General features: G+C 38.1%; 1 protein-coding gene across 1 annotated transcript in view; it reads left to right on the forward strand.

Moving 5' to 3' along the window:
• The window catches only part of NCOA3 (nuclear receptor coactivator 3), a 144,663-nt gene that overhangs the window by 91,008 nt on the left and 29,038 nt on the right, over positions 1-24,617 (forward strand). Inside the window, 7 exon segments of the mRNA XM_047746459.1 lie at positions 13,707-13,773; positions 19,876-19,980; positions 20,869-21,041; positions 21,505-21,605; positions 22,933-23,107; positions 23,495-23,683; positions 23,851-23,952. Coding sequence (XP_047602415.1) covers positions 19,895-19,980; positions 20,869-21,041; positions 21,505-21,605; positions 22,933-23,107; positions 23,495-23,683; positions 23,851-23,952 — 826 coding nt within the window. The 5' untranslated portion in view covers positions 13,707-13,773; positions 19,876-19,894.

Here is a 24,617-nt window from a genome sequence, read left to right on the forward strand (position 1 = left end):
CGAGCCCCCCATTGAATATAGAGTTCACTTAAAAATAAAGCTTTTAAAAAAAATAAAATACTTGATGTTTGCATAAGAACAGTTTAATACTACTACCAGAACTTTATTTGTAGATATTAGTATCTTTGAGAATTCAATACTCCCCAAAAGACATCTCTTTAATCTCCTAGGTAGTAAGGTTTAGGCAATTGGTAGAAGTTCTTCAGCCAGTGTGGGAATTAAAAAACAGATACTTTGTTTCCTGAATTTATGTGGATTATAAAAGTAGTTCCTTTGTAATCACAGAGGCAAAATTGTGTGTGTTTTTTTTTTTTTTTTAATAACCTTGATTCTGTCTGTAAATCACGAGATTCTTCAGAGAGCCATTTGTTAAGGCTTGAATGTGCTCAGATAAGCTTTGTTCTTGGTCTATGGTTACCATTGTTTCAGCAACCTTGTAAAGGTGTGGTATGTCTTGGGGCACCTGGTGGCTCAGTTGGTTAAGTGTCCGACTCCCGATTTTGGCTCAAGTCATGATTTCAGGGTTGTGAGATAGAGAGCCCTGCCTTGGGCTCTCTGCTGGAGCATGGAGCCTGCTTAAGATTCAGTCTCTCCCTCTGCCCTTCCTACACCTCTCTCCCTCTCTTTAAAAAAAAAAAAAAAATGGTATGTCCATTTTAGAAAATAGGAAATTGAGCTTCAGAGACTTAAATTTGGTGATACCATGCTGGGGCTTAGATCAGCTCTGAAGTCTTTCTCCTTTATTACACTGTGCTGTGTTTGATTTGAATTCATCAGTTTTCATAACCAGTCCACTGATTGTGTGTGTGTGTGTTGTGTTGTGTCGTGTTGTGCCTAGTTTAGGAATTAATTCTTTATTGAGTTTCCAGATAGGGATTTAAGTATCACTTGCTAACTAAGTCTCTCCAGAGTTAGGATATTTGGTGCTCAGATAATGGGTGATAGTATCTCTCTTTTTATACTTTATAATTTATGGAGATTTGTAATCCAATCTTTTCACAGTGATTTATTCTATTTTCATTTATTTTTTTTCATGGCTGTCAAATTTTTATCTTCTAAGGATCATAAGCATTTATTTTAAAATTTCTGAGAGGTTTCATTTTATTGGGTGATGAATTCATCTTCCAATATTGATGAATTTCTTGGTCGTCTTTCTTAGTTCTGTTTTCAAATACACTTGGGAATTTTCATTTACGATTTGCCTCTTTTAAAAAAATTAACATAAAATGTATTATTTGTTCCGCTGGTACAGGTCTGTGATTCATCAGCCTTACACAATCCACAGCACTCACCATAGCACATGCCCTCCCCAATGTCCATCACCTGGCCACCCAGTCCCTCCCACCCCCTTCCACTCCAGCAACCTTCAGTTTGTTTACTGAGATTAAGAGTCTCTTATGGTTTGTCTCCCTCTCTAGTTTCGTCTTGTTTCATTTTTCGCTCCTTTCCCCTGTGATTCTCTGTCTTGTTTCTCAAATTCCTCATATTAGTAAGACCATACAATTGTCTTTCTTGATTGACTTATTTTGCTTAGCATAATACCCTCTAGTTCCATCCACTATGATTTGCATCTTAAATGGGAAATTTAGTTTTCCTTTTGTTCATTTGGTACTCCCCATGTTGACCCTTTCTCCCTGGCTCGGTACCCCAGCTGTTTTTGTTGCCTTCTCCCATTTCCACTCTACCTTCGGTTAGGTCTGGGATTCCAGTCTGAAATATTCTTGCAATATTAGAGAGATGAGGACTCTGTTATACACTGCAGATTGTAGTTTGATGTGATCAGTAGCTTGTTATTGATGGTTATAGCTTTTCTTCACCTTCCTCTCTGCAATTTTTTGGGTTGGTTTTTACCTATGAGCATTGCTTTTGGTCCTGTTGGGCATGATTGGATTTCCTGACAAAGTAGTTGCTAGTTTCTGGTTCTGAAATTCAGTGGGTTCATGGAGTCATCAATTCATTACTGTATGTTTGCTCTTTGTTTTGGTCCACAGTCATTTTGTTATGTTTGAGCATGTCTGTGACTTCCAAAATAAATAGAAAATACATACGTGTCATTATTATATAGAGTGGGGGAAGAGTGGTTGGTTGAAAGCAGTAATAATGGGTGACATCCACGATGTCATCAAGAAGTCCTGTTCTTTTAAAAAATTTTTAATTTTTAAATTTTAATTCCAGCATAGTTAGTATAAGTGTTAACGTTAGTTGCAGGTGTACAATGTGGTGATTCAGCAGTTCTCTACATTAGTCAGTGCTTATCATAAGTGCACTCTTTTTTTAAAGATTTTATTTATTTATTTGTCAGAGAGAGAGAGGGAGAGAGAGCAAGCACAGGCAGACAGAATGGCAGGCAGAGGCAGAGGGAGAAGCAGGCTCCCCAATGAGTAAGGAGCCCGATGCGGGACTCGATCCCAGGACGCCGGGACCATGACCTGAGCCGAAGGCAGCTGCTTAACCAACTGAGCCACCCAGGCGTCCCTCCATAAGTGCACTCTTAATCCCCATCACCTGTCTCACCTACCCCCTACCCACCTCCCCTTTGGTAACTATCTGTTTGTTCTCTATAGTTAAGAGTCTGTTTTTTGGTCTCTCTCTTTGCTTTCCTTTGTCCACTTGTTTTTTCTTAAATTCCACATATGAGTGAAATCATTTGGTATTTGTCTTTCTCTGACTTATTTTGCTTAGTATTATACCCTCTAGCTCCATCCACATTGTTGCAAATGGCAAGATTTCATTCTTTTTTTTTTAAGATTTTTTTTTTTTTTTTAAAGATTTTATTTATTTATTTGACAGATAGAGATCACAAGTAGGCAGAGAGGCAGGCAGAGAGAGAGGAGGAAGCAGGCTCCCCGCTGAGCAGAGAGCCCGATGCGGGGCTCGATCCCAGGACCCTGGGATCATGACCTGAGCCGAAGGCAGAGGCTTTAACCCACTGAGCCACCCAGGCGCCCCCTTTTTTTTTTTTTAAGATTTTATTTATTTATTTGGCAGAGAGAGAGAGAGAGAGATCACAAGTAGGCAGAGAGGCAGGCAGAGAGAGAGAGGTGGAAGCAGGCTCCCTGCTGAGCAGAGAGCCGGATGCAGGGCTCAATCCCAGGACCCTGAGACCATGACCTGAGCTGAAGGCAGAGGCTTAACCCTCTGAGCCACCCAGGTGCCCCGATTTAATTCTTTTTTTAAAAAATGATTTTAATTATTTTAGAGTGCAAGAATGAGCAGGGGAGAGGGTCTGAGGGAGAGAGAGAGAATCTCAAGCAAATTTTGTGCTGAGTGTGAAGCCCAGTGTGGGGCTCCATTCTTCAACCTTGGGATCACCCCCTGAGCTGAAACCAAGAGTTCAAATGCCTAACCCACGGAGCCACCCAGGCGCCCCAAGATGTCATTCTTTTTTTATGGCTGAATAATATTTCATTATACACATATACACACCCCACGTCTTCTTTATCTATTCGGCTGTTGATAAGACACTGCTTCCATAGTTTGGCTGTTGTGAGTAATGCTGCACTAAACATCAGAGTTTAAGTAATCTTGTGAATTAGTGTTCTTGTCTTTTTTGGGTAAATACCCAAAAGTGCAATTCATGAATCATATGGTATGGTAGTTCTGTTTTTAACTTTTTGAGGAACCTCCATACTGTTCTTCCACAGTGGCTCTACCAGTTCGCATTCCCATCAACAGTTCCCTTTTTTCCACATCCTCACCAGCACTTGCTTCTTGTGTTTTGATTTTATCCTTTTTGACAGGTGTGAGGTGATACCTCATTGTGGCTTGAGTTGCTTTTCCCTGAGGAGTGATGTTGAGCACCTGTTCTTGTGTCTCTTGGCCATGTTTACGTCTTCTCTGGAGATATGTCTGTTCATGTCTGCTGCCCATTTTTAAATTGGGTTATTTGTTTTTTTTGTTTTTTTTTTTTTGAATTAAGTTCTTTGTCTATTTTGGATACTAACCCTTTGTCAGATAATGTTATTTGCAGATATCTTCTCCCATTCCGTATGCTTTCTCTAGTTTTATTGATTGCTGCATTTCCTTTGGGGTGCAGAAGCTTTTTATTTTGATATAGTCAGGAAGTCCTGTTCTTTTGATTTCACAACCTGGCTTATTTATATAGGCTTGGAGACAGTAGATACTGAAATATTTATTAAATGAATGTGAACAGGATCTTGGAGAAGTCATACCAGTTTCAAACCTTTAATCCCAAACTTAATCTACTATAGTGGTTCTCAGAAGTGTGATTCATGGTCCTTTGGGAGTCCCTGAGAACTTCTACAGGGTCCATACAATTAAAATTATTTTCATAATAACCAGTACTTGCCATTTTCATTCTATTGGTGTTTGCATTGATTGTGCAGAGCCAGTGATCCAGAAAACTTCTGGCACCTTAGCTTGAATCAAGGCAGTGGCACTACGGACTACTAGTGGTCATTACACTCTTTACTTTCCTGCACTTAGTTTAAAGGAAAAAAAAAAAACCCCAAACCAGCAACACTTTTCACTGAGGATTGTCCTGCATGAAGCAGCAAAATTTGCTCATTTCATTAAATCTTGACCCTTGAGTTCTGTATTTAAAATTTCTGTCTTGTGAGAGTGGAAAATACGCAGAAAGCACTCTGTCTACCAAAGTATGATGGTTATCCTGGGGAAAAGTCCTCGTGTGCTTGGTTTGTGTACTGAACTAGCCACTTTTTTCATGGAATACCATTTTTCTTGAAAGAATGCCCAGTAAGCTCTGGTTATTGAAATCTGAGCATTTGGCAAGATGAACCTATTACTTAATGGAAACCTTTGATGGTATTTGTTGACAGTGATAAAATTTGGATTTTCAAGTGAAATTTGTAATGTTTGTAATATGAATTTGCCACTGTGAGTGTACTTAAAGACTGTCAAGATGAGATGGGTGGTGATATTAATATGGAATTTGATATTGTATCATGAAGTATATCAGTATTTTAATATCTGCTTGATCAGTGAACTGATATTAAGATGACAATGTTTGATACAAAATCATGCATGGGTAAAAGATTTGCTCAGTGTGTAAGCTACGGGAGTATATTTTTAATGTAATAGAGCGAAAGTTGATCAGTAGTTTCAGATTTTACTTTGCAACTAACTTTTAAGTAGTGCTTGTTTAGTTTAGCATAATGCCAAGGAAAATTAAAGTTGTTTACAAAAGGCTACTGAAATAGTACTTTTTTAAAAAATAAGGAGATGTCTCTAGGCTGGATTTTCTTCATATGTTTTTGTCAAATTAACACATTGTAATATACTGAATGGAGAAGTAGCTAAGTGAATCCAGCTATCCTCTTTAAATCAGACATAAGATTTGTAAAAATGTAGAAACGGTGCCACCTATTTTGTTTCAGAAAATGTATTTTCTGAATAAATTACTGAATAAATTCACATCTGAATAAAATTGTTTATAGAATTGTTAACACATAATGGCTTGTTTTAAGATGAATTAATATTTCAAATATTTGTTAAGTTTTAATTTTCAGTATGGTAGATATTGATAAGTATAACACAAATAATAAAAGCTTTTTGGCGTTTCCAGTTTTTGAGGGGTAAAGGAATCCTGATTTCAGAAAGGTTGAGAATCACTGATATAGTGAATGTGTTTGGAGCTCTAGAGGCATTTGACTTAAACATTGCGTGTATATGTTGGTTTTTCGAAGCACATCTAAATTCTGCTATAGCTCTCTCTGTTCTGATGTATTTAAACAGGACCGGGGCCAGAGCTAACTCCTAAGGTTTGTCTGTTCTCAAGGACATGCATTTGTCATTTGCCCTGCATCTTTCTGTGCTGAGATCCAGATTGACTGCAGCGGGTTAGGACTTTGAACACTTGTGTAACAGCGTGTGCTGTGTCTGATGCGCAGTTGTCCCTGCTTTTGAATTAATAGGTCAGCCATTAACTTCCAGTGGAGACCTTTCAGAGCACACAGTACGTTTTGGGATACTATATTTACTAGTTTGTTGATTATGGACCCTAGGTCATTAGCTTGTTGAAGGCAAAAAACCTTGTCTGTTTTGGTCAGCAGTTTATCCCAAGCACATGGTGTAGGGAATGCAGTTGCTCTTGTTCATATATGTGGACAACACTCAGTGTGTTGAAGAATGGCCAGTTAAGAATTGTCTTCCCTCTAGTTTTATTGAGAAATAATTGACATACATCACTGTATAAGTTTATGGTGGTTTGATTGATGTGCTTGATGGTTTGATTGATGTGTACTCTGAGATCAGTACACTTGGTTCAGCTAACATCCATTTTCTCCTATAGATAAAAGTAAAGAAGAAAAATTTCTCTTTGTGATGAGAATTCTTAGAAACTACTCTTTTTTTTTTTTTTTTTTAAAGAATTTATTTATTTGACAGAGCATAAGCAAGGGGAGCGGCAGAGGGAATGGGAGAAGCAGACTCTTTGCTGAGCAGGGAGCCCAACAAGGGCTTGATCCCAGGACTCTCGGATCATGATATGAGCCAAAGGCAGACCCTTAACTGACTGAGCCACCCAGGTGCCCCAGGAGCTACTCGATCAACTGCTTTTCTGTACATCACACAGCAGCATTAGCTGTAGTCATCCTGTTGTGTGTTCCATCCTGAGTTCAGTGACCACTCTTTAGATATTTGCTGGTGGGTTTTGGTTTTAACCAATTCAGGTGTATGACTGGTTTTACAGGAGTTCATAATTAAATTTTTGCCTCCAGTGTTCTTTAACGAGGTACCCCGTCTTCATTCACTAGACACGTGTAGGCTGTTTTTGTGAAATACAAAGAGAAGCTCTTTAAACTCATGAATCACGAAACTGACCTTTGAAAAACAGTGGGGAAAAAAAAACCCATCAAGCTATGTTTTATTTAAATTGAGTGATGCTCTTTTTGTTCTGTTCTTCAGTATTTTATATTCTTTCTTGCTGCAAATTTCTTTTCTGGTGCAGTCATGTTCTAGAGGACAGATTTTTAGCTCCACATAGTATATGATACTAGCTTTATTTTGACAGGGATTTAGGGAGGCCTTTGAAACTATTGTTCAATTAGACTTTGATACTTTTTAACATTTCTACAAGTGTTACCCTACCTTCAGCAGGTAAAGGATGCTAAGAGTGCTTCCTTACTGTCTTTTTTGACTTTGATATATATATTCTTACTCGTTACTTGTATTTTTGTCATTCTGAAATTGATAATGACTTGAAGATTTATTTGAAGAGATAAATTCTGTTATCAGACATACAATTTCTTGGAATATGGAGGTGTTACTTATTTTTTATTTGCCAGATCATTTTATTAAAATAAAAACAACAAAATAGAATTGATAGAGAACTGGGTGGGGGATGCTTGGATCCACCTTGGATTAAAGAGGCAGATAGTAGAAATATTAAAATGGCATGTATTTCCACTTAAGTATTGTTCTGATCCCACTTGCAGAATCCTGAATTAAGAAAATCAATTCTCCCCAGTCTCTTCTAATAAAAGAAATGCTTAAGAAATACAAGTTTCCAGGCCCCGGCCCATCCAAGATGTTTTCAAGTAGAATCTTCAGAATGCCCTGTTGTGAAATTAGATGTTAATAGGCACCCATATCATTTTTATTTTCAAATGATATTTGGAAAGCATGGAATTGAATGGCCATGTGGTAGTCTCCCTTATGTCCTTTTTGCCTCACTGTGGGTCCTCATAGAATTTCTCTCAGATTAAGAGAGTCCTTATGCCACCATAGTGAAAGATTTTGAGCAAATATCATCATCAAAGGCCTAGTAATAATGGGGAGTGTAGCATCTTTGAAGCACATAAGAAATGTTTCCAAGAAAACTTGTGGAATTTAAAGACATAAGACATGGTCAGCTTCTAACATTTATGGTCTGTGTAACATCTCTTTATGCCTCAGGTTTCTCCACCTGTAAAATGGGAGTAATCATATTCAGGGCTTTCATAAAACTATGAGACTGAATGAGACAAAGAACAAAGTAGAAACGTTGTTTTTAAAAAACGATTCTTTTGGATTTAAAGTAATTTAGGCTAGGATTGGAATTATAATCAGTATGCTGTAAGGTCAGAAAGAGAAAACTGGCAGTGGAAACAGCACTCAAGGACTGAGCCACAGACGAACCTGCAGTAAAGATGATGACCCATTCAGGAAGTCTTATGAGTCAGACCTGCCATGCTGTGTCACTAGCTTTACAGAATATCTGCTTCAGTGTCTTTGCTTTTATTAAAGACTTTTTATTTTTAAGTAATCTCTACACCCAAAGTGGGGCTCAAACTCACAAACCCAGGATCACAAGTTGCACACTCTCTGACTGAGCCTGTCAGGTGCCTCTCCTATGTTTTTGCTTTTATTTATTTTATTTTATTAAAAAAAAAAAAGATTTTTATTTATTTATTTGACAGAGATACACACAGTGAGAGAGGGAACATGAGCAGGGGAAGTGGGAGTGGGAGCCGGAGTGGGAGAAGCAGACTTCCTGTTGAGCAAGGAGCCCAACACAGTACAGGATCTTGATCTGAGTTGAAGTCAGACGCCCAACGACTGAGCCACTCAGGCACCCCTGTTTTTGCTTTTTAAGAAGGAAATCTAGCTAAGATGGGTTTTACCCTTGGTACATCTCTCTCACTCACTTCTGCCTTCAGTATTTTTCTTTGAAAAATTAGTTCAAGTTGCTTTATCAACTTTTCATTACCACATTGTTAATTTTTATAATGTTAGTGTCACAGGTAAACCCTCTGTAGCTACTTAATGTTTCTGATACTGATGGACAGGGCTGACCTTAGTACTGCAGGTGTGAGGGGGTCTTGCTACTTGAAGTTTTTCACTGTGCTCGAACTCCAGTTCCGGAGTATCATTGCTGCCTTTGACCCTCAGTTACCATTTGTAGCATTCATGGCGCGCTTACTGTTACTTCCTGCAGCTTTCCTTACCAGGTGGCTAATGTCCGGTCTTAAGTATTACCATTTCTTTTAGTACCTTTTTTTCTTCTCTGAGGCAGATAGAAAGAAGGAGTTAGGAGAGGTTAGGAGAGAATGGGGCACATGCTGTGATCATTCCCCCCTTTACATTTTATTGTTTATTTATTGAATCTGTATTAGATTTTATTCCTGCTGTGTGCACATGCTCCTCTAACCTGTTTATCTTTTTTTTTTTTAAAGATTTTATTTATTTATTTGACAGACAGAGATCACAAGTAGGCAAAGAGGCAGGCAGAGAGAGAGAGGAGGAAGCAGGCTCCCCGTGGAGCAGAGAGCCCGATGTGGGGCTCGATCCCCAGCACGCTGGGATCACGACCTGAGCCGAAGGCAGAGGCTTTAACCCACTGAGCCACCCAGGCGCCCCTAACCTGTTTATCTTAATCCGGTGCTTACCACTTACCTTGAGGGGGCTCAAAGATTCATTTCTCTCTCTCTCTCTCTCTTTTTTTTCCCCCTAAAACTTCATTTCTCTCTTGTTCCTCTCTTTTTCTCTGCTGCTTATATTTTCATTCTGTGCCAAGGGAAAACGTTACATACAGTTTTGATGTAGAGATATTTACATCTATCCAGGAAAAATTAACCCGCCAGTTGGGAAGTAAAAAGAGATCATAAAGAATCACCACTGTGTGCTTCTGCCTAGTGCCTTTGTATGTGGATATCCTCTTCAGAATCCTCTAAAATGTGCCTTCTTATTCTTATGTCTTTTTTAATCTTAAGAGCATAGATAACTGTTACAGTAATTTGTTCTCTTTTCATGGTTATATTCGCTACCAGGTCTGTCTCACCACACTATTTCAGTGGGAGAATGTTTTGAATTCCACTCAGCTACCTGTAAATTGAGAATAGCCTGAACAGTTCTGGCTAATTTTTTTTTTTTTTTTGTCTGAAACATTTTTATTTGTTGCCATATGGGATATTTGTAGCTATTTTTCTTTCAACAGAGAGCAAAGTTCCTGTTGCTGAACTTAATCTTTATTCTTGGTATTGAGGGGTCCCCCTTACTCCCTGTGTCAGTTACTTGCTTTGTATTGCTCTTCATGCTCACATTCAACAGATGAGTATGTGAGTCGGGATTATTCCCAGATTTTACAGGTGATAGGCTTTTTTTTTTTTTTTTTTAAAGATTTTATTTATTTATTTGACAAACAGAGATCACACGTAGGCAGAGAGGCAGGAGAGAGAGAGGAGGAAGAAGCAGGCTCTCTGTGGAGCAGAGAGCCCCATGCGGGGCTTGATCCCAGGACCCTGAGATCATGACCTGAGCCGAAGGCAGAGGCTTTAACCCACGGAGCCACCCAGGTGCCGTGGTGAAGACTTTTTAAAGGCGACAGAAGTTTACGTTTTAGTGAAATTGCAATTTAGCTCTTGAGTTTTATTCCAGCAACCCCCCCATTGTCTTCTCATTATGTCATAGTAAATCATCTGAAAGATCCAGACCTTTGAGTTTTATTTCGATAGGCAGGTTGGAGCCCCTATATTTGTTGGAGTGAAAAATGACATGTCAAAAAGAAGCAAAAATGTCCTACAAAGTTTTTAATATCCTCCCAGCCCTTCTTGCATCTTCTCTGTATTTTAAGGAAGATTATAGAGTTGACAAAAAGTACAGCTAAGGGGTTGGTAAAGAAAAGGAGAGCTGGAGTTGGAAAAGGAACTGGGAGAATGGTGGGTAGTAGCTGTAAATAGAAGGAGGAAGGAGTGTGTAATGAAAGAGTCTCATACAATTTTTAAAAAAGTTTATTAAGAAAAAATTTTGGTTGTTTATTTATTTATGTAAGTAATCTCTACACCCAGTATGGGTCTCGAACTCACAACCCCAAGACCAAGAATTGCATGCTTCTCTGCCTGAGCTAGCCAGGTGCCCCTTTTACAAGTTCTTTTCTTTTTTTTTTTTTTAAATAATAGAGCTTATAGTGTAGAAAGTGGGGACAGAAAAGAGAACAGGAGTAGAAGGCAGTGTGTAAAATAGTGTAGTAAATTATGAAAAGTGCATCAGGATAAAGAAGGGAAAACTTTCTGTAATTGGGAGAGTTTGAATGGTTTCATCAGAGGTGATAGTTGAACTTAATCTTGAAGGATGAGTAGGAGTATTCTAGAGAGAAAAGAGATAAAAGGGAGGTTTAAAAAGGAATGACTTAAAACAGGAAATAATTCAGTGATCATCCTTTGTCAGAATCTCTTTTAGCATAGGTCATTAGGGAGGCTGCTGCTGGTGGTAGTGGCCATGCTGAGGAAGAACCGTAACTGATGCTATGTTTAGAGTGAAGCTCAGGTGTGGAGGGATTCAGTGCATTAAATTGTAGGATCCAGTGTTACCTTTAAAACAACTAAGGAATTACCCAGCTAGTTAGTATGCTGTCAAGAGAGAGTAATTTGATTTAGATGGAAGCGGCTTGCTTAACTCCCTCTGCACAGCGTATATTTGTGAACTTGAACTTGGTGGCTTCTGTAGAGGTTGAGAAGTCTCTTGGCAAGAAGCTTCCAGTTGCAACCAACACCTGCTTTGGCTAATTGGCATGCCCAGTTCCGGTAGCGGGGCCTCTGGGGGTTTGTGTTTGAATTCAGCTTCATCAGGTTTAAACTGGAACATAAATGTGAAAGGGCTTTGGGGTCAATCTGTTGATTGAGAATGAAAAGGCAAGACATACAAAGGGAGAACAGAGAATGAAACTTGTGGATGAAATAGCTGTTAATTTACATTTGGAGGCTTTTTAGCTTAATTTATATATTAAAAATAGGATGTTTTACTCTGTTGTTCTCTGCTAGCCCCTTTTCGAATTTGTTGGCCTTATAAACGAAGGAAGTCAGGACCTAAGGGTATACCATTTCTGGCATGTGTCTGCACCAAGGTAGTTTATTATAGACACTGCTCATCGGCTTTTTCTCCTTAAAAAACAGCTGCAGGCTGGTAGGTTTCCTATCCGCTGTGTTCCCATGACACTTTATGCAGTGCCTTCATTTTAACACTTACCAATTATGTTGTTATAACTGTTTATGTTTTCCTCTTCGACTAACCTGAGAGTCATAACAGTGTATGGTGTGATTCATTTCTCCTGCCTGGACCTAAAATGGTTCTGGGCATGCAAATGTTTGAGCTGAAATAGAATTAAATTGAAAAGTGGGTTGCATTAGGTGGTTTATATTTGATCCCACTAAATGAACATAACAGGTTATCAGCAACAAAACGAGAGGATATTGCCAGTTAGTTTTTATTTGAAACTTTCTCTCTTTCCTGTCCTTGTCTTCTTTCAGCTCTTATCCTCTTTGCTAGGGTTGAATTAAAACATAAAAGTAATCACTGGAAGAGGCATCTGGTTGATGAGGAAGCTTTCATAGCAGTTCCATGTTTATCCCACCCTGGCTATCCCCCATGGTCTCTTAAACACACACAGATTTTACTTCCCTCAGTTCTTCAGTCTTTTCCTCTATGGTGCTGGTTTTCTTGGAGCTGTACCATAGATTGAAATAAAACCTTCATTTTGATATTTTAGAAGATATAATTTTGTAGGATTAAGGCTTTAGACTAATTAGTGGTGACTGTATACTAAATTGTCTTGAGTAAGAGTGTCAATTTGGAACTTGAATTTTGGGTAGTGCTTTTATATATGAATGTCTCATAATTTTTCCCAGTGGTATTTTTTTCCCTAATTGGATTAAGCAGTTTCTGCTTTTACATTAAGCTTCAAGTGGTTTTCAATAAATTATTTCAAATCCACAGTTGGTCTTTGAAAATTTTCCTCAAGTTACTGTGATTCTCAGGAGATACCTAGAAACACTCCCTAATTAGCATTATTTAATCATACCTTGTATAAGTCAGCCAAACAAGCCTGACAAATAAATTAAATTACTTGTGGGATAGTCAAAAGTTTTTGGCCCCAGCATTTAATCTTAGAAAACCCAAGACTAAAAAGACTTGACATACTTCTTTAGGTCGTAGTTTGTGCGTTTTTGATCTTAAGTAGTGTTCTTGCTGTGTTAGCCATTGTTACTCATATCAAGTGGAAGTAAGGGTAAGGGTTAATATTAGACCCACCTCAAAGGGCGATTTATCTGGTGACTTGTAGAGTAGTGGTTAGTTTTTAGGGGCATGAGGGGAATAGCAACATTAGTGCCTGCTGCGTTTGAGGGGCTCCTTGCCTCTGCCCCTAATACTCTGTACACCCCTAGACCCTGAGTGTACAGCTTCCCAGTGTTCTTACTGATGAGCTGAGACATTTTCTGGTTAACTGGTTGGAGGTGGTGTGATTTAACAATATAAATGGTTTATTTTTGGGGAGGGATAAAATGCCCAAGGAACATGTGGTACGTTTTTTGTTGGTTATACAGTTCTGAGTCCAGCTCTGCCATCTAGTATCTAGGTGTGATCCAGTGGCATGTTGCTTAGCTCTTTCCTTATCTTTCAAGTGGGAATACTGATACATTCTTTGGAGAGTCATTACGAGAAATTATACAGAATATGTGATGTGCCCAGCACTATACTGCCACAAAAGTTATCCCCTTCCCTTTCCTTATTAATTTAGGAAAAGTAAAATATTTTAGTAGGTCTTTGTGCCATCTGAGATTTACTGGGTAACCCATCTCCTCCCCATTTTGGATTTTGGCATCTCATGGCACCCCCCCCACCCCGCCCCAAACTATGGGCCTTACCATTGTTGATTGGTATCTTTTCCTTTTGGACAGGAGTACTTCCTGTATCCTTGTCCATCTGGCTAATTTGTCATACACAATATTTTTTTCCTCCTGTCTTAACTGCAGATAACCCAAATGAAAACTAGTTGATGCCATTCAGTCATATACCAACATTTTCATGACTTTTGAACTGGCAAGTATAATTCTTTTCTGCTTTTTATCCTGAATTAGTTTAGGAATGTTCATTTTTTAGCAGTTTAACTTGTAATCTGATCATGTCTAGGCTTAAACATGTATCATAGCTTATTGTATATAGGAAGTCCTGTAGTATTTATGTAAGGAATTCTAACCAGTTCCTCTAAGATTTTGTTCATTATATTTTATATTTTTTAAGATTTTATTTATTTATTTGCCAGAGAGAGAGAGAGCACAAACAGCGGAAATGACAGGCAGAGGGAGAGAAAGATGCAGGCTCCCGCTGAGCAGAGAGCCCGATGTGGGACTCGATCCCAGGACCCCGGGACCATGACCCGAGCCTAAGGCAGAGGCTTAACCCTCTGAGCCATCCAGGTGCCCCGATTTTGTTCATTTTAAATCCAGCTTTTCCAAATGATATAGCAGTAGGTAATAATTAGATTTTGATAGCACTGAAAGTGATTCTAAATTGCTCCTGTCTATATTTGAAATAAATTGCATAGAATATCTTACTTAAATGTGATCTTAGCTTAAAGTATGCATCGTCATATCAGTATATTGAAGTAGATAACACAGATCTCTTAGAAACATTTTAGAAAAGGGAGAAAATTGTGCAACAGCTCAAGGATCTAGATGGCTGAGTTCACCCTGAAAGACTGAACATATTTTGGGCTCTTGGGTTCTGATTTGATGAAAAGTTCTCTACTCTAGTTCTTTTCTTTTTCTCTTTTAAAAAAATATTTTGTTTTTTGAGAGAGAGAGAGAGAGAGCATGAGCTTGCAGGTGGGGCAGGGAGTTCCCAACTGAGCAGGAGCCTGATGAGGGCTTGATCCCAGGACACTGAGATCATGACCTGAGGCAAAGGCAGATGCTTAACTCACTGAGCCACCCAGGTGTTCCTCTAGTCTGTCTTTACACAGTGGTGTCAGGGGCTTGACAAAACTGATTGGACTGTACTCTGCCTGGAAGTGTAGTTGAGGTGTATCTTTAGTTTCATAATCACTTGGGGGATGTCTCTTCGTTAGTAGCTTCAAAATACCTCTGTGCAAGTCATTGGATTTATGAGGTGACTTCAAGAGTACAGATCACTTGGGGGACAGATATATATTGTGGTCTTAATTCTCTACTGTGTAGGTGATCTTTAATAGTAGGGAGTCAAACTTTAGAAGGGGCTTAATATTCGTAGACTGTTCTTAGAATTTTCAAAGACACTGTGAGACTCTTGTGCTATATTATTTTCCCTTTGAATATGGATTTTACCAACTCCAAATATCCTCTAAACTAGATGGGATGTAACTTAAGAAGTAAAAATGTAAGCACAGTTACCAATTTATGTTTCTTCTAGAATATTTTGGGGAAAAATGATCTATTCATGGGCCTTGTATGTAATCTGTTCCCCCCTCCCACTCTGATTATTGACTACTGACTGAAAATGGTAGATTTAGGGTGTGTGCTAGGCATTTACCTTTCATACCTTAAAAAGAGTAATTTACCAAACTAGATAATATATCTTCTCAGGTGATAAAGATTGAGTCCATCTCCACCAGTGAGAAGCAGGCAGCAGACCTGGCAAATAAAACAAATGCTATTTACAAATTTTATATTTATAATGAAGATTAATACCAAATAAACAGAAAACTTATATGTCATAGTCATTTGTGCTCAGGATTAATTGTATTAGTTATTATATACACAAACTTATTTTTTGGGCAGAAATACAGTTTTCATTTTTCATGTTGAGCATTTTCTTTATCCTAATGAAATTTGGGAGATGCATTTGCTGTATTTTGATTTTTTTTCATTGTTGTATGGTATTTTATCATTCACTCTTGGAAATCATGTGATCTTTCAGGTGTTGTGCAGTACCTATGGCCTGGTACCAAGGTTCATATCTGAGTAATAACTAGACAAGAAATTGGCAAACCCATTCTTTTAAAAAAAAAAAAAAGAAAGAAACTTTATGGTTTTACATTAGAATTTTGTGTTCATACATTTCGTACATTTGTGGATAATTACTTTGTTACTAGAGATCAGTGGATTCTGTAAGAGTAAGTTTGGTAGTACATAGACTACACAGTCATGCACATTATGGCTTCTTGTTATGCCAGATCAAGAGAAAGAGTCACATCTGTATGTATGGACACATTTGACATATTTATATTTCTCTACATGCACATAAAAATTGACTTAACGCGAATGATTTGTATGCCTTTCTGGTTTAGACTGGTAATTGTGGTTATTGATTTCTTCCATACTAAGAGATTGTCATGGTTTTTCATTTTCTACTGATGTAATTTATGCCTTTAAAATTCATTTTAGTGACATCCTATATCAAGTGTAGAAGTGAAAAATTTAAAAAATTTGTACTATTCTATAAATTAGAGTGAAGGGAATTCTAAAGTGTGACTTAATAAGTTGAATGTTCCATTTATTCAGTATTTATTCAAGACATTTATTGACCACTTAATAAATGCTGGACACCTTAAACTGCACTGGAGATTCAGCTTAATATTTAATAGCAAAGTAAGGTGAAATAATACTGAGACTATAGAGGGGCATCTGGGTGGCTCAGTGGGTTAAGCCTCTGCCTTTGGCTCAGGTCATGGTCTCTGGGTTCTGGGATCCAGCCCTGCATCGATTGGGCTTCTCTGCTCAGCAGGGAACCTGCTCCCCGCCCCCCCCAACCCCCACCTGCCTCTCTGCCTACTTGTTATCTCTCTGTGTCAAATAAATAAGTAAAATATTAAAAAAAATACGGAGACTATAGAATAAATCACGTCTTTCAAAGTATAGAAATGCTATTTGTTCACTAAGTAGTTTGCCGTTCAATTTTGGGGATTCAGCTTATGTTTGATATCAAAGTAAGAAAATAATATCCAGGTTGTGGAATAGATGATTGGGGGGGCAATAGATGATTTTTTTTTTTTTTTTTTAAGTTGACAGAGAGATCACAAGCAGGCAGAGAGGCAAGCAGAGAGAGAGGAGGAAGCAGGCTCCCCGAGAGAGCAGAGAGCCCGATGCGGGGCTCGATCCCAGGACTCCGAGATCATGACCTGAGCCGAAGGCAGTGGCTTAACCCACTGAGCCACCCAGGCGCCCCGAAGATATTTTTAAAGTAAAGAAATGTTATTACTCACTGGATGGTTTGCCACTCAATTTAAAAATAACTTTGTGAATAAAACCTATAAAACCAGGTGTGTATTGACATAGCTAAAATTATTTTTCTGTACTTAAGGACTGTTTTTAAATATGAAAATTAGAAATCAAAACTAAACATACTTTAAAAAAAACATTTTTATTTGGAAATTATTTTATTTATTTTTACTTATTTATTTATTTTTTTTTTTTTGAGATCACAAGTAGGAAGAGAGGCAGGCAGAGAGATAGGAGGGGAAGCAGGCTCCCAGTTGAGCAGAAAGCCCGATTCGGGGCTCTGATCCCAGGACCCTGGGATCATAACCTGGGCCAAAGGCAGAGGCTTTAACCCACTGTGCCACCCAGGCACCCCTGGAAATAATTTAAAACTTAAAGTTGCGAGAAAAAGAATAGTACAAAGAACTTAAAAATTTTCTCCTATCAAAAGTCACCCAGTGTCAGTATTTTGCTGCCCTCCTTTCTCCTCTCTTCCTCTTCTTTGCTTTTCTTTCTGTTCCTTTTCTCACCCAGTCACTTAAAATATATATAAATCCCATCCCTCCACCACTGGAGGGTCATCTGCCTATATAATGGCCCATTTACTGTAAATATTAAGAATAGGGATAGCCTCTTAAACATGTACAGAACTCAAGTAAATTTGACATGGATAAAATATTCTTACCGTACATATTCTAATTTTGCTAGTTAATCCATTAATGTCTTCTATAGCACTTCCCCTCTCTGGGACAGAATCTAGTATGGGAACAAATGTCACATTTGTCATTTCTTTTTAGCTTTTTAAAATCTGGAATACTTGGGGACGCCTGGGTGGCTCAGTTGGTTAAGCAGCTGCCTTCATCTCAGGTCATGATCCCAGCGTCCTGGGATCGAGTCCCACATCAGGCTCCTTGCTCATCAGGGAGCCTGCTTCTCCCTCTGCCTCTGCCTGCCATTCTGTCTGCCTGTGCTCGCTCTCTCTCCCTCTCTCTCTGACAAATAAATAAATAAAATCTTTAAAAAAAATCTGGAATACTTGAAGATTTTGTTTTTTATGACATTGTCATTTTTGAAGAACAGTATTTCTGGCATTGTGGGGTGTGGGTATGCTTCAAAATCATAATATTGAGCCACCTTTTTTTTTTTTTTTTTGAGATTTATTTTACAGGGTGAGAGCGTGTGCCGCACGTGCAGGCACGGGGTTGCGGGGCGGGGTGGGGGGCCGAGAGTCTCAAACATACTCCCTGCTGGCTGTGGCACCCAACTGGGGATTTCCTTTCACAACCCTGGGATCATGACCTGAGCTGGTATCAGGAGTCTGCTGCTCAACCCGCTGACCCACCCAGGCACCCCATATTGAGCTACTATTAATCAAAGATATGTTAAGTTCTTTTCTCTTTATTTTAACTTGTAAGGGGGGAAAAAAAAACAACTCTTTGGAAACATCTCAGTTTTCAGCTTCTACATTTCACTACCAAAAATTATAGGTAGAATAAGTTTTGTTGGTATTTAATTCATACCTACAGCATATGTAAAGGTGATGTCATAATCTAGAACTCTTGGCTAATGATTATGTGGTTTTGATTTTAAAAGATACGTATTTTAAGTTTCATTGGCATCATGTGTGAAATTTTGGATTTTATTTGTCTGCTTTCCTGGCATTATTGTGCCACCTAGTGGAAATTTGTGTCCTTCACTGCATGTCTAAATCTAGATGAACTGCAAGATACATTTTTAACATATTAAGAAAAAAGTAGTTTGGAAAGTTTGATTTCTTGATGGACTTAGAATTCTTTAGAACAATGATTGTCTTCCTAAACAAGAGTTTAGGACAAATAAGGTTCTTAGTGAAGGCTTAGTAGATGTCTTAAAATTATGAACTACTGAATGTTAAAACCTGTTTTTGTTTCAACAAGAAACACCCTACATTTCTTTATCATTGAAATCTTAACCAAAACATATTACATTTCCATCAGTTAATATTAAGATAATTGTTGCTACGTGGATCTTGTCAGAATCCCTTCTTCCCCTCCCCTGAATTTTTTATTGTACATCTTCTCTCCAGGCCTAACATAGTGGAGTTTATGTGTTATTTACACATTCCAGGTTTATTTTGAAGTCAGAGAAAAACAACACAGTAGGTAATAAATACTAGTGAAATGGTTTAAAGGAAAGCCATGTGCTACCTTGAAAATAGCCTGAAAAAAAAGTTAGACTTTTATCATTTGAAGACTCTTTACCAAATGACAAGATAAGCTCCTATTTGTGCTTTTTTGGGTAAAAATAAAATGTATAATTTTTTTTTCAAGATTTTTATTTTTAAGTAATCTCCACACCCAGCAGTAGAGCTCAAAACTCAAAACTCTGAGACCAAGAGTCACCTTCTCTACTAACTGAGCCAGCTGGGTGCCCTGGGATTTCATCACTTGGAGAGTTGGCAGTCTCTTTTTCTTGTTATTAAATATGAAAAGATGCCTTCCTTATCCTTTGTAGTGTTTAATACATACATTTTTAGTAGGACTTGAGAAACATTTTAGTCTTGGAGTTGTACGTTCTGCATAATTAAACTGGAATTTGAACTCGACGTTGTCTTTAGAATACAAATTTATAACAAAGAGTATTAAGAATTCTCTAACCATGGGGGTGCCTGGGTGCCTCAGTTGGTTAAGTGTTTGACTTTGGCTCAGGTCATGATCTCGGGGTCCTGAGATTGAGCCCTGTGTGCTCCCTGCTCAGTGAGGAGTTTGCTTGTCCCTCTCCCTCTCCCTCAGCTGCTCCTCTTGCTCCTGCTGTCTCTGTCTCTCTCTCAAATAAATAAATAAAATCTTAAAAAAAAAAAAAAAAGAATCATCTAACCATGGAGAAGGGTATACTTTGGAATTTAAGATTAAGCCATTCAAGCATACAATAGCTTTGTAAAGTCATGGATATTGTATAATATTTTCATCTTCTCATTATTCTTTCTTAGTTTTTGATGTGTGGTCACGATGAGCGGATTGGGAGAAGGCTCTTTGGATCCACTGGCCCCTGATTCACGAAAACGGAAATTGCCATGTGATACTCCAGGACAAGGGTAGGCAGTGTATTTCCTGATGCTTCACCAAAGGCTCCTCCCCTACCGTTATATTTTTGCTTAAAGATAGCATTTCAGCTTTCTGTTATTTATATCCTCTGGTTAAAATTTTCTTTTTTTGTCTTTGCTTAAATTATACGATTTTGCTTTGTAGTAAGTAGTGTGGCATAGTGATCAGACGGACATCCTGATGATTCAGTAGAAATTTTGTTGTTGCTTCAGATAGAAGCTCTTAAGAATCTTATACTAACACCTTTGATACAGCGTGAAGCATTTCTCAGTGGAGGAGGTAGGTAGGAGTTAGGAATAGAGAATTGATATTATCCAAGTAAGACTCTTCAAATTCCTGTAAGAAAATGTAAGTTGGTATTTTGACATTTGTGGGGTTTCATCATTCTTTTCCTGAATGAAGTTTGATGTTTAAAAAATGGAAATCAAATAATTCATTTTATGCAGTGATACTCTAGTCTTTTTAGTATTTGTCAAGGCCAATATGACTTGAGTTTTACTGTGATTTTTGCAGAGTAAAAAGTGATCTATAAACCATAAAACCTTGTCATTAATAAGTAGCTAACACTGTTTTCCTTATCCTTTGTTGTTTTACTGTCTCTGTGAGGTAAAGACTATGTATCCTCATATTCCCGATGAAGATACTGAGACCAAGTCTGCCCAAGGCCACCAGGCTAACAAAAAGGTGGACTTGAAACTTAGGTTTGCCTGAATTTCTACTCTATTCTACTACTTCTCCAAGACAAGGTTTTGATGGTTTCTATTGGCTGAATTTAATTTGTTTAGATGTGAAAGTAGTGGTGCGGTGTACTCATTCTGCTCACTGCTCTTGTGTGATAGGTGTATTCATGACACCCCCCCCCCCCCTTTTTCTCTCAGTCTTACCTGCAGTGGTGAAAAGTGGAGACGGGAGCAGGAGAGTAAATATATTGAAGAATTGGCTGAACTGATATCTGCTAATCTTAGCGATATTGACAATTTCAATGTCAAACCAGATAAATGTGCAATTTTAAAGGAAACAGTAAGACAGATACGTCAAATAAAAGAGCAAGGTAATACAAAGTAAGAAAAACACTCAAGTATTTTCAGAAGGAAACTTGTCAACTGTGTTTACATTTGTCTTTTGGCTTCCTTGTTGCTCATGTGTGGACTACTGCTAATTGAACCTAGCCTGTGGGACTGGACAAATGAGTTGACCACTGTACTCTTTGAGAAACAGTTAATAGAGAAGTAGATAGAGGCCTGTGTTCTCACCTAGTCACGTCTTAGCTTCCTTTCAGGAAGCCATGGATAGTACATGTAGTAGTGAAGGAAAATTGAGAGTATCTTCTGCCCTCCTGGGTAAATCCTAAGTTTTAACATTTAAAAATTATAGCATTGTTTTCTTATCATGAAATGTTATATATGTGCATATATATGCTCCGTGTGTCTTTGTTCTGGGCACTGTGTGAGGGTGAAATTGACCTATAGCTGATGCGTATATGCTATTTGTAGTACTGCCTTGTATCTTTTCAGGAAAAGCTATTTCCAGTGATGATGATGTTCAGAAAGCTGATGTATCCTCTACAGGACAGGGAGTTATTGATAAAGACTCCTTAGGGCCACTTTTACTTCAGGCAAGTATATTATACTTTTTTGAGGAATTTTTAAGACTTAAAAATACACTTTTGTAATGTGCTTAAAAATTATTTTGGGGGCGCCTGGGTGGCTCAGTGGGTTAAGCCGCTGCCTTCGGCTCAGGTCATGATCCCAGGTCCTGGGTTCGAGCTCCGCATCGGGCTTTCTGCTCAGCGGGGAGCCTGCTTCCTCCTCTCTCTCTGCCTGCCTCTCTGCTTACTTGTGATTTCTCTCTGTCAAATAAATAAATAAAATCTTTAAAAAAAAATTATTTTGTAAGTAGTTTCCTTAAATAGTGTTGATTCACCTGTAGCACCTATAGCATGTTTCTCTTACTTCAAAGCAGGAGTTGGGGGCAGGGAGGCTCTTTATAAAGTGCACCTATTAATTTTTCTTTGTTGTTTCAACTAGTTTACTCCAACTACTCTTTAGTTGATCAACTTAGTTCTTCTTTGTAAATTTTCATTAGGGAATAGTATAGTGCTTAAAGCTTGACTTGGTGTCAAGTGGAAAAACAGTCTGTGCTAAGGATGATTTTCTTACTTTTTGAAGCTCCTTTCAAGATATAATTCTTCAAAAATTAGATTATAATTAGAATATAATGAAATTATAATTAGATTATAATTCTTCAAAAATTCAGATTTTATGTTGACTGTAGTTCTTTTTCCCCCAATTCTTTTTATTTTTTATGAAGCCCTATAGTATTTGTGTTGATGTTAACAGGAATGGTAAATGGTCGCTGATAATTGTGGTGGTTGTTAGATCAACAGTAGTTTTAAAATTTCTGTTTAGTACTTTAAGTCTGGTGTCTTAATTGGCTAAGGTTGCCATAACAAAATATCACAGATTGGGTGGCCATTTCTTTCTTTTTTAAGAGCGAGAGAGTCGGGGAGAGGCAGAGGGTGAGGAAGAGAGAGACAATCTTATGCAGGTATGGATCCTGATGCGGGGCTAGATCTTACGATCTTGAGATCATGACCTGAGCTGAAATCAAGAGTTGGACATTTAACTGACTGAGCCACCAAGACACTCCCAGGAATTTATTTCTTAAAGTTCTGGAGGGTGGAAGTCTCCAGTGTCAAGTGTTGGCAGGCTTGGTTTCCCTCCTGAGACCTCTTTCCTTGGCGTGTAGGTGGTTGCCTTTTCCGTATGTCTTCATATGATCTCTCTGTGTATGTGCATCCCTGGCGTCTCTTTTGTTACATATGAACATCAGTCCTATCGGATTAGAGCCCTATTTGTATGAAGGTTAGGGCTTCAGCATGTGAATTTTGGTGGGGATACAGTTCAGTCCATAATAGCTAATATTAACATATCCCACTTTAGGCATTGGATGGTTTCCTGTTTGTGGTGAATCGTGATGGAAACATTGTATTTGTGTCAGAGAATGTCACACAGTATCTGCAGTATAAGCAAGAAGACCTGGTTAATACAAGTGTCTACAATATCTTGCATGAAGAAGACAGAAAGGATTTCCTTAAAAACTTACCAAAATCTACAGGTAACCTTTTAATGTGTATTTTCTAAATAAGCTAAAAAATTATTTTCTTGACAGTTTTTTAAGAAAATTGAACCCACATTTTGGAAGGCAGAGTGATCATACTTGTGCAGAAGGGCAGGTCATTAACAACAAAACTTTCAAATATGACTTGGTGAATTTGGAATTTGGTACACATTTCATTGGGCCAGATATACAGCAAATTATAAAATGGTGAGATTTGTGTTGAAATGGAGGTTATTCCAGTATTATATATATTGCCATTGCAAAATGTCTGTGTAGAAATTACTATAGAAAACATAGTAATGAGAAAGTACAGCTTAAATTTTTGATGATAGTCATAGACTGAATTGCCAGCTTTTTAAAAACTTTTCCTTTTGTTTTCTATAGTTAATGGAGTTGCCTGGACAAATGAGACCCAGAGACAAAAAAGCCATACGTTTAATTGCCGTATGTTGATGAAAACACCTCATGATATTCTGGAAGACATAAACACTGGTCCTGAAATGCGCCAGAGATATGAAACAATGCAGTGCTTTGCCCTGTCTCAGCCACGAGCCATGATGGAGGAAGGGGAAGGTAAGATTCACCACATGTTTGAGATTCTGTCAAACAGCGGCCACATTTCTAGTTTTGTGATTTCCATTGTCGTATTCATTTACTGAATTCCAAATCCTTACTTGCCTATTGAATACACTTGTCCTAAAGTTAAATATAATCCTTACCTGGTTAAATTTTTATTGTAGATTTGCAATCCTGTATGATCTGTGTAGCACGCCGCATTACTACAGGAGAAAGAGCGTTTCCCTCAAACCCTGAGAGCTTTATTACTAGACATGATCTTTCAGGTAAACACTTGGTATATGTGTGTGTATACATTTTGTTCATTGGTGAGTTTTTATAAAAGTTTACTATTTCTGCATCCTGCACTATCCTTTAAGTTCCTCTGTCCCTTACATGATGCTTTGCATGGATTACTCCTTATGTTTCTTATGCAGCTCTGAGATTCACTGAGACCCCTGGCATTTGTGGTGGGTATATTTGAGACGTAAAATCCCTCAAATAAATAAAAAATAAATGTAGAGGCACCTAGCTCTCTCTCCAAATAACATTTCAAGTCAGAAGTTAATATTTCTTTCTTTAACTTGAAACCCATTTTTCATAAATAAGTTTTCAAAAATATAGGTAATTTAATGAGAATTCCTGGGAGTAATTCTTAATATCAGCATGAGCTTCAATTAAAAAAATTTTTTTTAAAATTATTTATTTATTTGGGAGAGAGAGTTCAGGTGGGGGAGCAGCGGAGGGAGAGGGAGAAGCAGGCTCCCCACTGAATAGGGAGCCCAACGTGGGGCTCGATCCAGGAGCCCGGGATCATGACTTGAGCTGAAGATAGAAGCTTAACTGACTAAGCCACTGAGATGCCCCAATCTTCAATCTTGGTCTGCCCTTTTTTGGCTATGGGAATAAGGAATTAAAGCCAATATAAGTGATAAGGCACAATATAAAGTTA

This window comes from Lutra lutra, chromosome 9 (genome assembly GCF_902655055.1).
Source record: "Lutra lutra chromosome 9, mLutLut1.2, whole genome shotgun sequence".
Taxonomy (NCBI): Eukaryota; Metazoa; Chordata; class Mammalia; order Carnivora; family Mustelidae; genus Lutra; species Lutra lutra.